General features: G+C 33.2%; 1 protein-coding gene across 1 annotated transcript; it reads right to left on the bottom strand.

The window, feature by feature from the left end:
- Window positions 1–13875: 13875 nt before the first annotated feature.
- LOC142629940 (putative receptor protein kinase ZmPK1) lies at window positions 13876–16377 on the bottom strand. The gene has a single exon (XM_075803987.1). The coding sequence runs from the start codon at window positions 16375–16377 to the stop codon at window positions 13984–13986; it is 2394 nt and encodes a 797-aa protein (XP_075660102.1). The 3' UTR covers window positions 13876–13983.
- Between the last annotated feature and the right edge of the window lie 620 nt (window positions 16378–16997).

The following is a 16997-nucleotide window of genomic DNA, read 5'->3' as shown; positions in this document are numbered from 1 at the left end:
CTTTCTAGGATATGCATTGCATAACATTCATGCATTTCATTCTAGGTTGTTTTTGTTATTTCTTTTCAAAAATTAAAAAAAAAAAAAAAAAGGAAAAGGGAAGCAAAATGTGTTTTGCATTTTTTTTGGATTTGAAATCAAGGTTGGCCAATATATCTTTACATAACATGTTTATATACTTTGTTTAGCTTGGATGAACTTATTTTATTACATTTTGCTAGTTTGAGCTTTGTAGTGCATGTTGTGTGGGGAGGATCTTTATAGTTTTTGATCACTTTTTCTTGATCTTACGTCACATGCCTTTGATTTTTGGACTTGATCTTAATGAGAAAGGCATAAATAACCATCTCACCACTGTTTACTAGCCAATCATGAATACCTTAGTGCATATCGTAAGATTTTGTGCTCGAGAAAGTGTAGCACATGCACAAAAAGAACATAAGGTGTAGCCTCAGTTTAAATGCTAAAATTGGTGTGTACATTATTGGACTATAATTAAATCAATCAAATAAAATTGGAGTGTAAATTATCATGGCTATTTTTAATAAGTTTTTGATCAAATGAAATTGGTGTGTACATTATGAGGCAAATCAAGAAACTTACATAATTGCAAGCTTTTATTTTAGGAGATGTGAGAGTTATATGATGTAACTCTTTTCGTGATAGTCTCTTTCAAAATTATGTGATGAATTTCGTAGAAATTGTGATTGATTACTATTCACGTATCACCTCATATGTATCTCAAGCTTTTGCTAGTTGCACACACTGCACAAGTTATTCTTTGCTAAACTTTGTACATGTTATTGTATGTGATTTTGTTTTGGCCATCCAAGATTGAAACTTCCTTGAGTTTAAATGCAAAATGTGTTTGAAGTTTGAGAATTTAAGGAAAATTGATTGAAAATCTTAATTTTGGGAGATATGGGTTCAATATAAGTGTTTTTGAAAAACATTTCATCTCATACTCATACATTTTATTCATAAAATACTATGCTTTGAGGAGTTTCTGCATAAAATTTCTCTATTTTTCAAAAAATTGATTTTTCCAGATTTTTGATTGATCGAACATGTTTCTTGACTGATCGAAATTACGATTAAAATTTTGATTTGAATCTGTTTTGCTCGATCGATGCTCGATTGATGATGGATCGATTGAATGTAATTTTCAATCGATCGAATCAAATTTTCAATCAATCGAAAATCGCATAGAGAGTTTTTTAAAACCTTTAGCTTTTCACGTGTTCATCAATTTTTCCACTTTTTCAAAAGCTTTTCTCTCTCTCTTCGATCAGTCAAGGAGTCAAATCAATTTTTTGTCGTTTTCCCTCGAATCTTTTGTAAGGTTTTTGTCTTCTAAGGCCGGTAAGACCTTTTTGCCCCTCCTTTTTCATTTATTTTCATGTTTCATGCATTTTTTCATGCATTTTGGGGTTAATTTCGAACCTATGAAAATTTGGGGATTATGTTGATTTTAGCCTTTTCTTTGGAAATTGATCAATGGGTTATTGTTGTGGAAAAATATAAAGCTGATATTTGTGAATTAATTTGATCAATTTGATATTTTTTAAAAAATTGAAAATTCTAGGGCTTAAAACTATCCGTTTTGGGGTTTTTGTTCAATTGAGCTTAATTTGATGAAATTGGCTTGTTAGGTTGATTAATTTGATCATTATTTTATGTTATCTATCTTGTAAATGATCAATTGATCAATTTGTTGAGATTTTTTAAAGTGGGTTTTCAAATTTTTGGGTTTTTGATATAAACTCTATGCTCAAGCCAATTTTGTGATTTCAAAGTAAAATTGAACTTATTCTCACTGCATTAGAGCATCATGTCTTGATATTGTTTATGTATCATATAGATTGTTATTTTCTATATTTTTTGTGCTAACTTGTAGTCTACCCTTGGGTTTTTTTTTTTTTTTGGTCTCTTTTTTGTCTTTCCTTTTTGCTCTTTAGTATCCTGTCTAGGAAGACTAGAGCTAATAGGAAAGCCTCCTCATCCTTTGCTCCTTCCTTTGAGAGTGATAGGTCTCCGAGTGAGAAAAACCAGGAAACATATGAGAAGATGAACCTTTTTAGGAATGTTTGAGCTGAGAAAAAGGTTATTATTGATGAGCTTGACCCTGAGATTAGGAAAAACTTTGAGTGTAAGGGTTGGTTACCATTGCTGGACATTTCACATCCCCCTCCGGCTACCTTGATCAGAGAGTTTTACTCGAACTTCTCTGTCAACTCCTATGATTCCAACACTCATGTGAGAAGTTGGATACAGGGTGATGAGTACACCATTACTCCTTCAGTAGTGGCTGATACTCTTGGGGTGCCACTGGTCCAACATCTTGTTTATCCTTACGTTGAATCTCCTTCCTTTGATGACATCATGTCATACAATACTGGTACTTCTATCCAGTGGGGTTCTGATCCTCAGATCACGTTTGCTAAGTTGACCGAGATTCATCATCTTTTCTTTAGGATTACTTGTCATTCTTTGTGGCCTATCTCTCATTTGCACAATATTCCTATAGAGAGATGTGCGTTTTTATATGCCCTTGTCACCGATGCTCCTATAAGCTTTCCTTATCTTTTCTTTCGTTCCTTGATTGAGGTTCATCAAAGTAGTTCTACTGCTCATGCTCCTTTCTTTTTGGTTTTCATTCATCGGATCCTTTTGCATTTGGGTTTAGAGGACTTTCCCTCGTTTGAGCCTGTCCATATAGTTGCTCCTATAGTTGCCACCTTTTTTAGGCAGAGGGCTACTTAGATGAGAGCAAGCTTTAAGCGCCCTAGGGTTGGGTTTTCTGGTGTCGCACCTCCTCCTCCTTCTACAGGTGATTAGCTGCAAATGAGTATGTCGATCCGATTGTTACTGCTGCTGTTGCTCCTCCACCATCTACTTCGGATGTTTCTAGCATTCGTCGTGATTTGGATACTGTCATGACAGTACAAGCGGCTTAAGGTCAGCTTTTAGTGGACGTGCTTACCAAGCTTCAGGCTTTGCGAGCGGATTTGGTGAGTTTTAGGTGGTCACCTCCACCACCTCCTTTTGAAGATGAGTGAGTGCCCTTTGGCAATTCGTCACAAAAAGGGAGAGTACATATGTAGAGGAGTTTTTGTTTTTGTTGGAAGATTTTGTTGTTAGGGGGAGATTTTGTTGTTTTGGAGCTATGGAGCTTTAGATTGTATCTAGGTGCTTCATTTTGTATTTACCTTTTTTGGCTCATGATGTATCTTGTTTGGATTTTCCATGATAGGGGGAGATATTTTGATTATATATGTCTCTTGTTTCACATTGTTTATTGATTTATATTTATGAGGTTATTCATGATATATGTCTTTATTTTGTGTTATGTGAAATCAAGAAGTTGTTTTGTGTTACTTGTATTTTCCACATATGCGTTTATGTGTTGGTTGAGTGTTACAATAATATACAGGTTGATTCAATCATACTGCTGTTTACACTTGCAATTGATGGATAGTAGTTAGGTTGAATTTGTTGTGTTGGGCAATGATTTTGTAATGGGCTATTTTTGTAACTTTGAGCGCTTCGTTTAAGTTTGTGTTTTGTCACGGATTGCCAAAGGGGGAGTTTGTTAGGTTCTAAGATTTTAGGTTTAAATGTATTAGAATTTCAATTTGTAATATTGGCAAACCATGATAAAAACATTTGGTCTTATTTTAGACTTTCTCAAAGTATATTTCAGTGTAAAGTTGGAATCTAGTGTACTGCAGGATTTACTGTGTAAATTTGTCTAGCTTGATCGATCAAAAATTAGACTCGATCGATCAAAGCTCATACAGATTGTTTTTCTGCAGAATTTTCCAACTCAGCCCAAGCCTGTTTGACGTGTAGGGTTTTATGTTTTGTCTTAAGTATAAAATGGAAAACCCTAACCACGTTTTGAGGTTGCTCTTTATGCTGTGTGTGTGAATCTCGTGTGAGATTTAGATGTGTTTGCCTTCACATACACTTAGGATTATCAAAATCTAGATTGATGTCAAGAGCTTGGTGATCAATTCAGTTGTAAATTCAAGAGCTTAAAGATATACAAGTGGAAGTGCTTGTACTTGCTAAGAATCCAAGAAAGAAGTAGTCTGTGGACTCGAAGCTGTCACGTGGTCGTGGTAGTAAGTTTCCTATTCGAGGTAGCAATAATATGTTAGTGGTCTAAGTCGCTATTGTGTAAACTTCAATTCTTTCATAGTGGATTTGTTTTACCTTGAAGATAGCTAGGTTAAATCCTCCCCAGGTTTTTTACTGGTTCGGTTTTCTTGGGTTATCATATCGTTGTGTTCTTTTTTTTCCGCACTTTACAATGATATGATATATTTGTGTTAACCTAGATCTGTTTAATTTGACTAAGTAATCACTTGGCTAATTAACTAGGTTAATCTGGTTGTGTTTTAAAGGGTCTAAAAACTATACAAGATCAAATTACATGCAATGGCATGGTAGCACAAACAAATCATCAACTAAACTAAATGCAGCGGAAAATAAATTTGACACAAGTGGTTTGTTTAGATCTAGTAACACACATCTCTATAAACTAAACCCAGATCTTAACCCAAAAACAAAAAAAATCCAAACTCACAATTTCTATATTCGTTCCCTCACAACTTTTATTCCATTCCACGAAGCCCAAAACCATAGCCACAAAGCCGAAAACCCAAACTCACAATATCTCCACTCACTTTCTCAACGCTACTGCAATACTTTTCATGAACTTCAACTCATTATCGAAAATTTCATAAACAAAAAATGTAAAAAAAAAAAAAAAAAAAAAAAATCTCTTGAATATTTACTATCACTTTCCTTTTCACATTCATAACTTTGTCCCTGGAATCATTTGCACATTGAGAAAAAATCCCACTGGAAAATTTTTGTTGGCTTTTGTTTTTTGTCAGTTTTGTGAGAAAATCTCAAAGGTTCTATGTATTTGAACTGTTTTTGCTGAATTTTAGAGGGGTTTTGTGGATGATTGAGATTTGAATAGGTTCTATATCTAGGTTCACGTTCAAAATCATCTGGGTTCATATTTTTAGTTTTTAGCTTTTAAATTTTTTTTCTTTTATTTTTGTTTTATTAAAATTGATAAATTAATTTTTGTTAATTCAAATGCTGATGGAGCATTTTTTATTATTATTTTAATGCCATTCATGTATACCAACTTTTCACACCATTTGTCATGTAGGTATTTTCCATTAGTGAGTTAATGGCAGAGACCAAATTGATCACAAGTTGAAAATAATATAGACCAAATTGATTGCTACAAAAATGTATGGTTTTGAAATCCGGACCGTTCAATGAACCGTAAAAGGGAGAGGTTCAAGGTTTTTGAGATTGGACCGAGGTTGAATGGTGATGACGTCATAATTAATTTAATAATTATTTAAAATATAAATAAATTTATTAAATTTATCAAAATTGAAAATTTATCTAAAAACAAAGATAAATAATTATATACATACATACATGTATATATATTTAAAGTTTTTGTTAGAGCTCTTAAGTCATGACAAAGCTCATTTGAGTACCCAATAATTATTAATTTTATTTTATGAGACCCAATAAAATGGTAAAGAGATAAATTAATCTGTCTGCCCATGGCCAAGCCCACTTGACAACCCAAACAATATTTTTTATGCCCAAGCCCATTTGAATAGTCCACCATTTATGAATTAAAAAAAATATATATATATATATATGTGTGTGTGTAAATATATATATATATATATATATATATATTGGATGTCTGCCCATTTAAAAAAGGTTAAATACGAAAGCTAGAGCCTAGAAGTGGTTGACAGTAAAGCAACAGCAAAATAGAGGACTCCATTTACCAAAAAAGAAGAAGACTTTGGAGGGAAAATGAAGAAACAACATTTTCAAAAACACAGAGAAGGAGTGAGAGCAAGACAGAGAAGAAGAATAGGAAGATGGCGGTGTGATCTCAAGTCTGATAGCATCTCACGGTGGTTGAAGCTTCAGCCTTCATCAATGGCTATAAGCGTGTAAGTACCAAAAAATTTTTAAAAAAAAAACATTTAATAGTCTGATTGTGAGAACCATTTACAGTTTTGAAACCTGAGAGGTTTAATTACAGTTGGCACGGTTCACTGACTTTCTTACATAGGCCGGTTCTTGAGGCTTAAAGAACTGTCTTGATAAACGGTTCCCGGTTAACTTGGTTGGACTGTACGGTCTGGTCTGGGTTTCACAACCTTGCAAAAATGTAGGGGCTAAATTGACTATGACTTCAAAATGTAGGAACTAAAATGATGTTTTTACCTATAATTTATTTTTTTTATTTTCATTTAATCTTTTGAGAGAAATCTTCGATTTTTAATGTAGTCACATGTAGTTCAGTGCAAAAAAGTGAATGTATGTGATGAGACTAGAAAAATCATTAAGGTCGTCCACCTTAATAGACGACCTTTCGTTATTTGAAGACCATTAAAGAAAAAGACGCAACCGTTTAAGCACATTTAACACATTAAATAACGACCATTACTTATCGGCCTTAAACTCTCATCAAGACAAAGACTATTACACTCAAGAAAATAACCACATGCAATTATGAAAAGGAAGACATTTATGAGCACAACATCTACCCAAGTCACTTATAAAAGTGACAGTCCACCTCATTTGCTTGGGTATGAGTAAAAAACTACAAAATATTATCTACATGAGATTGATACTAACTTAAGCATATGAGGCTCCCCACCGGGAACAACCCAATGGTCTCTTCGATCAGCTTTCTTTTTCTCGTAGAATCCTAAAAGACCTTTCAGAGCTCTTGATTTGGACAAGTAACCCAATTGGTGATTTTTGGCATCAATAGTATGTACTTTATGTACAATAATATGTGTGAAATAAACACCACTCTATAAATGAATTAGTGGTTCCGCCACTCAAGGTTTTTAAATCCGGACTAGACCGTACGGTCCAACCGGATTAACTGTGAACCGTTGATGAAAACGGTTTTTTATATACAAGAACCGGGCATTCAAACAATATGAGAGAACCGCTTGAATCGAGGTCTAACCTGGGAAACCGTTCAAACCGTAAGTCGGTTCAACCGCATGTCTGTGAAGAAATTTGTCTGATCTAAAATTTTGGCATGGATCTGAAGTGAGAAAAAAAATAAAAAGAGGAAATGACGAAGAAGATCCAAAAATGAAGCAAAAAATATAAGAAGCATCGATGGTATGGTGAGATTTAAAAAAAAAAAAAAAAGAGAAAAGAAAAGAAGGAGATGAGATGAGTTCGCAGATGTGAGGAGGAAGAAGAAGATGATGCTAGGAAACTGTGAAGGAAGTAAAGCATCAGGAAAGTAGTAATGTGCATAGATAAATCCAGTGTTTTTACTTTCTTTTTTTTTAAAATTTTTAAATCTCATCATCTCTACTCTTATTTGGATTTTTTTAAATACATTATAGGGAATTCATTAATTTATATCATTTAGGTATAATAAGAATAAGTAAAAATCATTTATTTGAAAGTTTATTTCAATTTTTAAAGATATTTTAGTCAAATTTGCTAATATTTACAAATTTAATATCTTTAATTTATTTTATTTAATTATTAAATTAATTATGACGTCATCACGGTTCGACTTCGGTCGAACCTCGGTTGAACCTTTAAAACCTTGAACCTCTCCCTTTAACCATTCTTTGAACGGTCCAGATTCGAACACGTTACCGCCACTTATCTTAAGTTCCAAAGCCTTGTGGAATACGCTTTTGTCTAAGCGTGACACCGATCGAAAAGTTATCATGAACTTATTTTCTGAAATGTAAAAATGCCTGTTTTTCAGTTTCACTTTTGGCCACATAATAAAAGTGCTTTTATGAACTATTTTGTCTTGTGTGGGTTTTTTATTTAACCGTTAATGTGAATACACTTTCAGTAACCGGATATTCCAACATAAATATTCTAATTAACGAGGACATGACTCTTAAAGGTTCAGGATAATGCGGTTGGATTTTTTGTCCCAACAAACCAATTGTTGTCCACATAAAAATGATTTAGAATCATATCTCAACGAGAACTAAGTATATTCTTAATCAATGAATCTCATATTATAATCAATTCAGTCTTATACTCTACTAAATTACTACACTTACTGTAGTTGGCCGCAAGAATAACTATAACTAACTAAGAAGCACAACACATTACAACACAAAGCCTAATTAACACTATACAACACCCTAATGCATGTCCTATGTCCTATCCAACTAACAATTAACTTTGTCAAGACTGTAAACAAGATGAGTTTTGTCGAGTAGTGAATGTTCAAGCTCAGTTTGAGAGCAAAAGTAGAATATTCAACCTTGTACGAGCCTAAAAATAATATTCAAGCTTGAGCTTGTTATAAAGTATAAAAGTTCGAGCTCGGGTTGGCTTGGTTTGGCTTGGTTCATTAGTCAAGCCAAGCTTGAGCTTAACATCAAGCCCAAACTCAAGCTCAATATCATGCTTTTGAGCTTGAGATCCAAAACAAGTATATTATCAAGCCTATATCAAGTTTATTATCTAGCCTATTTGGTTTGGATGAGTGGTCTCAACTTATAATTAATTAAAGTCTTAGAAGGATATGAGTTTACTTGTCAATCTCGTATCAATTTTATTACCAAACTCATAAATAAGCCTACGCTCAACTTGTTTTGTTACTTTTGTAATGAGCCTTGGTATTCACGAGCTTGTTCATGAACAATATTTTTTACTCAAGCTCGGCTCGTTTATTAAACAAGCCTAAAACTAATGTTTAAATTTGGCTTGTTTATAAACAAACAAACATGAACGAACTTTTTATCCAGCCAAACCTGAGCTGTTTATGAATGGCTTAGTTCATTTACAACCCTAAACTTTGTACAAGTATCCACTACACACAGTGATCATAGAAAATGTTGCATTGTATTGAAGCCTTAACAGACACTAATTAATTTTTGGTATACGCAGAGTTCAAATCTCAAATATTTTATTCGTCATCGAGAAACTTTACTAGTTGAGCTAACTGAAATCCATGTAATTGATTTTACATTAGGTTGTAATGTGTATATAATAAAATTTGTAATATCCTCAACATCACTTTTTGGTTTCCAAATCCAAAGTGTCCTATAAATTTCCTTAGTCTTAGTTGGTCACATTGTTAGTTGTGTTTTGAATATTTGATTTTAATTAGTTGTTTATGTCTAGAAAATGAATATTGTCAATGTCATTACTCATGCTCAAGAGATTGTTCCAAATCAGTCTTATACAAGTTAACGTATGAAATTAATGAGATTAGCGAGTGTTGTTCAGAATTAATTAATTTTTTGCTTTTTTAGCCTTTTGGTGGATTGCAATAGTTATCAAGTTTCTTGCTTTGTATCTTTTAGGTGTATTTTCAGAGTGGTGAACATTTTTTATCTGTTACATTTATGTTTCTTTTGGTTAACGATATTTAATTTCATTTATATATCAGTATATATAACTATGATACTATAGATACAATGGTAGTTTTATATAGAGTTCCAATATTTTAAACTTATAGTGCCATGCTCAGTTGTCAAAGTTTGATATGCACATGAAAATATAAAATTGAATTCGAGTTTCTGTAGGCAATTTCAGACATCAATCATAAGATCAGCATTGGGGGGCCTTGTGGACAAAATGTCACTCCCACACGTTTTCATGATTTCATTTTGTGATGACTGATGAAATGGGAAAGCATATATAGCTTTTGTGGACAAAATGTCACTCCCACATGTTTTCACTTTTGACTATATAGAAAGAACGGTTCCTAGAAAGGATAGAAACTTAGACTCTCGACGTCGTTTCAAATCCAAATCCTAGAAAGGATAGAAACTTAGACTCTTGACGTCGTTTCAAATCCAAATTATAAGTCAAGTCGTCTCCAGTTGTGGAAATTTAGAGGTGTTGTGATTTGGTTAGATTTAGTTGTATTTATGTTTGCTGGGGTATTATCTTCTATTCTTCGGTATATATTAAGAGGTTATGGAAAGTTAGTTACCTGTTTTCTAAATGTTATAAACTATCCATATTTTTACTTAACATTATTTCAAACAACTAAATAACTAAGGGTGTTTGTTTTTAGACCCCTTAAAACGCAACTAGATTAACCTAGTTATTTAGTCAAGTGATTAACTTAGGTAAATTATGCAGAACTAGGTTAACACATATAAATCATATCATACAAAATAGCGAAAAAAGAAAAAATACAATGATATGATGACCCAGGAAAACCAAACCGGTAAAAAATCTGGGGAGGATTTAACATACTATCGTCAAGGTAAAACTGAATCCACTATGAAAGAATTGAAATTGACACAATAGCGACTTAGACCATTAACATCCTATTGCTACCTCGAGTAGGAAACTTACTACCACGACCCCATGATAGTTCCGAGTCCATGAACTACTTCTTTCTTGGATTCCCAGCAAGCACAAACACTCCCGCTTGTATATCTTTAAACTCTTGAATCTGCAACTGAATTAATCACCAAGCTCTTGACAAAATCTAGATCTTGATAACCCTAAGTGTACGTGAAGGCAAACACCTCTAAATCTCACAAGAGATTCACACACAGCATAAAGAGTATTAGCAAGAACTTTAAAAACGTGGCTAGAGTTTTTCCTTTTATACCTAGGGAAAAACATAAAACCCTATACGTAAAAAGGGCTTGGGCTAAGTTGGAAAATTCTGCAGAAAAACAATCTGCACGACTTTCGATCGGTCGAGTCTAATTCTCGATTGATCGAGCTAGACAGAATTGCACAGTAAATCTTGCAACAACTCGATTCCAATTTTACATAAAAGACCCATACTTTGAGCACATCTAAACAAGACTAAAACGTTTTGATCATGATTTACCAACATTACAAATTAGAGTTCTAATATATTTAAACTTAAAGGTTTTAGAACCCAATAGAGGGTATAAAAGTTATTTAGAAAATTTTGTATAAATTTTTTTTTTAAAAAAATTCACACTATTTTCTTAATGTTTTCATTTATCTCAATTTATAAAGGTCTACACATTTGTTCAATAATATTATGCATTTGCAAACTACTGATATAATCAGGAATGTCATGAAGTTAGCTCCAAAAGATAAACACCAAAATAGCAAATGTTTGTGTGTGGATGTTGATTTTTTTGGATTTAGCATCTTGACACTCATGTCTGTATCAGTAATTCACAAATGTATAATATTATTTGATAAACGCGTAAATCTCTAATTAGGATAAATAAGAAAATTATGATACTAAATTATTTTAAAAAAAAGTTTCAGATTACACACGAAGCGCATGTGATGAGACTAGTATTTATTATTTTCCGAAGAGCATGTGGATAATTAGATATATACAACTTTTATTTATATCCTCATACAAACACAAAATTTTATTTATAGCAATTATTAAATAATTACATGATAATACAAGATTTTAAAAGAATTATGTTGAAATAGAACAAATATAAAAAAAATGTGTGTATGTGTGTGTGTATAAATTGAGCGGAAAGTTGAAATCAAATAGTACCCCCTCAAAAAAAAAAAAAAATTTGTGCAATAGTAGTATTTATTAAATGGATAAAAAATATGTAAATTGAATGGATGTGTTGAAGAAATTCATAGATTAAATTGTATTCATAATCCAGAAGGAAAAAATTATAATTTTTTAATAATAAGTAAAATAAGATCTGCATTTTTCTTGAGAATTTGTTTTTGAATTCAATGTCCGTTTGCTTAGCCATAAAATTTTGGATTTCTATGGAGATGGATTAAATTAATAAAGAAGAAACCTTGAAAATTTATAGAGATAAAAGAGAGATAAGCAATGGGAGTTTAGAAAAAAAAATCCAAATCAAGTTTTTTTTTTTGAGAATACTAAGTATTTTTTTATAATAATAAGTGGTTAAGGTTAATGGCCCAAAGAAAAATCTTAACTTAATGAACTACCATTACTTTAAAAATTAACCAAAGATATATATAACATAACTAATCATATTATTCAAAAACAATTGTCAAGAAATTATATATATTTGGAATATATTTGGAAGTATATATATATTTTAAATCCTTTAAGTTGTGTATTATAATAGCGTCTGTAATTTATTATATATGGTACTACATTACCCATAATTATCATATTTTAATTTCTTTTAGCTTTATTTATTTTTTTGATAGGAATGTCTTTTAGGTTATTCTAAAAAAAAAAATAAATAAATAAAATATGCCTTTTAGGTTACCCAATAAAAGAAACTGAGGGAAAAAACTTAAAGAAAAAGAAAATAGAAAAAAATTGATAGAGTATTTAAAAGAGCTTGTAGTGGGTATTTATTATAGATGGTGGAATTTATTGTTGACACATGACAAAAAAAATTAACATATACCAATAATTATCTACCACATGACGTTATCTTTTTTCTTCCTCCAAAAAAAAAAAACATAATGTTATCTTTTCAATTTTGTGTCATAAAATTTTGTGAGTTGTCAAAAAGACGTGACATTATTGTGTGTATCATTCAATTTGAGAATCCAACTTTTATATTATAACTAGCGTTTAACCCGCGTAATGCGCGGGATCATTTTATGAGTTAGAAAAAAATCAACTTAATATATTTTACTTAATGTGATGGTAAAATATGGAAGGGGGTGGATGGTTACAGTAGAATTTTTAGCAAATTAAAAGAAGCATCTGTAAATCAATCAAATGTTTGATACCCCTTTGCAGCTTCAGCTTTGTGGTCATGTCTCATTGGTTGTTGCACACACAATCTTTGAATGTATTCTACAGTGTTAAACTCAAAGAATAAGAGGTGTCCTCCAACCAAACATGATCTACTAAATGAATTACATGCAATTTCTGTCAACTTAATAGCAATTACATTCATTGTTTTATTAATGGAAATTCACCCACCAACAACCATAAAGTTACAACAACAGAATACATTTTCTGCATTTATCTACCATTAAAATAAAAGTTTAAAGTAGCTACCTAGTAATTATGTAGATAGAGTGGAATATCAACTTAAAATCTAAGAGATAATCAACTTTGTATAAAAAAAATTACACTTTTAGATTTCAAAGTTTTACATTTTCAATCACTCTTCAAAAACAGCAAAACAGGTAGGATGGAAAATAGTAATTGAAAATTAAATTGAATTTTGTAAATGCTATTCTTCCTTCTTATTCTCTCTAACAGTTGTATTACACATTCTCTTTCTATTTCTTTGCTTCAAATTCAGGTCCGCAAAAAGAAAGTTATTAGATTATGCTGTTAAAGATGACAACAAATCAAGTGTCAAAGGGAAATTATAATAAAATTGTACAATAGAAATACTACTTCATATTTCGAGATACACTTTTAAAACATTAGCTGTGCTGATACATTAGCTAACAGGCCTACACTAACAGACCATACATTAGCTATGCTTTGAGATAACACTCAAAGCTATACCAATCAGCAAAAGTGAGAGTACATATCCTATGTGTGGTAAGTACTAAGTGGCATGCCACAGTGAAAACTTCTGCAGAAATAGTCAAGATTTCAGCTTACTTGCCAAGTAAAAAAGGAAAAAACCGCTTCCTTAATGAATAAAGATTTCAGTTTACTTGCCAAGTACAAAAAGAGGCATCTTCGAATAACAACATGGGACTTTGGTTACTAATTGAGACTTGACCTCAATGGCTTGTAATTTACCTTCCTCATTCTTGAGTCGGCTTCAAATATCCTAGCCCAGTCTTATCCCCTCGAATATCACTTTTCAAGTGTAAAAGTGTATAAAAAAACATCTGTAGTGCAATGAGGATTGAGGAAGTATGGATAAAATATTGAATAAATTTATTACAGTCCACTCACATATATTTTTCACAAAAAACAAAATAAAGAAAAAAATGGAAGAAGAAGAAGAAGAAGAACACCTTGAAAAAAGTTAGAAGTAAAGTAGTACATAAAATTTCTAAACTAGTTTCCCAACAACTTTATTCTTCATGGCTCATAAGCATCTCTACCACCTGAGTCATGGTGGGTCTTTCATCTTTATCTTCTGCAACACATTGCAAAGCCACTTTGACTAAAAGTTCCATCTTAGCCTTGTCACAATTGTCAGTCAGCATGGGATCTATAATTTCTTCAATCCATGACTTCTCTGAAGTTCCAATGTTAACATTCTCCCTTACCAACATGAGCAACCTTTTATGCTCCCTTATTTCTCCATTGTCCGAGGTATGCATGGCATTTGGGCTCTTTCCAGTTACAATTTCCAACAGCACAATTCCATAGCTGTACACATCCACTTTAGAAGTGATGGGAAGATTATAGACCCACTCTGGAGCCATATAACCTCTAGTTCCTCTCATCCTCGAGAAGTTTGAATGATCAATCTTACTTCTACTTTGTAGTTTAGATAAACCAAAATCGGCTACTTTTGGTTGATAGTCAACATTAAGGAGTATATTTTGAGGCTTTACATCACAATGTAAAACCCACTCTAAACATTCTTCATGCAGATAAGCTAGGCCTTTAGCAGTACCCACTGCAATTTCAAACCTTTTCTTCCAATCAAGTGAATTAGAACTAAGATTTTCAGCTAAAGATCCATGCTCCATATATTCGTACACCAAGAGCTTATGCTTTCCCTCAACACAGTATCCCCACATCTCTATCAAATACATGTGGTTCAACATCCCAATAGTGTTTACTTCTGCAAGGAACTCTGCCTCTCCTTGGTTAGCTTCATTGAGTCGCTTGATTGCTGCTACTCGCTGATCAGGCAATACACCTTTGTATACGATCCCTCCTGCTCCTTGTCCAATCACTTCTTTGAATCCTCGCGTTGCCTTTCTTAGCTCATTAAAGGTGAATCGTTTGAATTTAGCTGTTAGGCCTAGGTATCCTTGTGCAGTGGAGTCTGGACGTTTACTTGTTTTTAACAAGAAAAACCAGATCAGGACAATACAACTCAACTCCACTCCTCCCACTACTGTGGCGAGCCAAAGCAAAAGCTTTACGGTCTTATTTTCATATGTGCTTCTTTCCTGCTTAGAAACAATGCTCGAACACTGCAATCTAAATTCTTCATCAGGCCTCTTGTGATCGGAAATACCAGCTTTGGGTATTCTCAAATAAAGATCTCCATCAAAATTTGGTGAACGGCGTCCATTTAGTAGCCGAGACTTGGGGTAACAGTTATAGCCACCATCTTCCATGCTAAATCTATATTGAAACCCTTTGCAATTGCACCTATTTAGGCATTCTTCTTGACAGTCCTGGAAGGTAAGATTCTGAAAGAAGTCTATATCTGAGCCATAGTACTCAACATGAGCAAGTTGGATAAAAGTAGACTCATCTCCATGGTCGCAAGAGATATTAAATTCTGGTTCGCACCCAGAAGACCAATCACTATGATCTTTCATCTTGAAGCCTTGCAAGCAAAAGCATCTTCGGCCAGAGACATGATCATAAGTACACACACCATTAGGTCCACAGATGCCATGAATCCTGCATGGATCAGAGATAGCTTGCCATGTTACAACCCAATCCCAACTCCCATTCATCTCTTGCAAGCTGTATAATCGAAGATTGCCATCAGCGTCAAGCGTTAATCGTCTCTGAGTCACTGTACCAAAATCTGTTGCATAGAATTTGAAATGATCAGATGACCAGAAATATCCTGTGTCATCTAGTAGTGCAGCTCTACTAGTATTGTAGATACAAATCCCAGCATCTGAAATATTTTTAAGGGATGGGTCTGGCCAGTAGAGACTTGAAAATTTTGGTCCTTGGAAAAGCAGATGGAGCGCGTTATCTTCATCGAAAAAGAACTTATAGTAGCCAGAAGAATATAGACCTTGGCCTCTATTTGAGATTAGGCTTGTACCAAATGTTAGCAGTTGTTGAGGAAGAAGAATATCTGTAGATGAATCAAAGCTTTGCCAGATAGCAACACTTGAGAAATTATAAAGCACAAGATTGCCTGTGTTCATTAGCCGTAGTTGCAAATTGGAGGCCTCTGATATGGTTAAGGCTTCTGTTTTAGTTTTCCAAACGACACTGCCAGCTGAATCGGTTAGGTGAAGCTTGCCATCTTTCAAAACTGAAAGCTTTGAACCTTTTCCATCAACAGGATCATCTCGGTTTGCTATCCAAACAACTGTGGGAACAGAGGGTTTTGTCATCCATATGGCAAAGCAGAAAGCATTATCACCAACAGGGTAAAACCCTGCAGAGAATTCACCATTCGCTGAAACCAAATTGTCACTTGGTTTCTCGACAGACAGAGATGTGCCTATGAGAGTATCAAGTGCTTTAGATGAAGCAGATGAAGAAAGAGTTTGCAGCAGACATAGAAGAAAGAAGAGACTTGAGATATCCATGAGAAATTCAGTAGGCTGAACAAGATGTTTCTTTTGAGGAAATAAAGTACTCAACTAACAAAACCTTTGCATCCACACTAATGGCGCAGACCAAGACTCTTGGACCACGACACCGTAAACACCTTTGGTTTTACCGTTGTTACATGGTTAATTTGCATTGATTTGTATTAGGTTTTTGCGTATTTTGCTATAAATTGAATATTTTATTTATTAAAAATAAAAGAAAAAAAATGCAGAGTTAATTACACACTTTCACACACGACTGTACTGGGATACACAAAACAAATGAAATTGTGCAGTGAAGACACGATTTACTTGAAGCCGTTACTATTAAGGCTAGATTAGTTAGTTAGTTTCTTCCCTTTCAGTTAGAATGCTGCGTTTGTTTACATATTAACGGTGCACCTCATTGTAACATTAAGACTCATTTTTCACTTTCAATAATATTCTCATCCATATTTAGATTGAGAGAGTGAGAAAGATAGTTAGACTTCAACAGGTACGGTATGGAGACTTTCTAATTGGCGGGGGAAAATTAGCACTAGCAAAGTATGGTCAAAGCACTAAGTATTAAGGCCAATTATGGTCTTGTTTAGTGGGAAGATTAGGGGAGATATGTC

This window comes from Castanea sativa, chromosome 3 (genome assembly GCF_040712315.1).
Source record: "Castanea sativa cultivar Marrone di Chiusa Pesio chromosome 3, ASM4071231v1".
Lineage (NCBI taxonomy): Eukaryota > Viridiplantae > Streptophyta > Magnoliopsida > Fagales > Fagaceae > Castanea > Castanea sativa.
The sequence above is the reverse complement of the archived record's forward strand: the minus strand, read 5'-3'. Positions and strand labels throughout refer to the sequence as shown.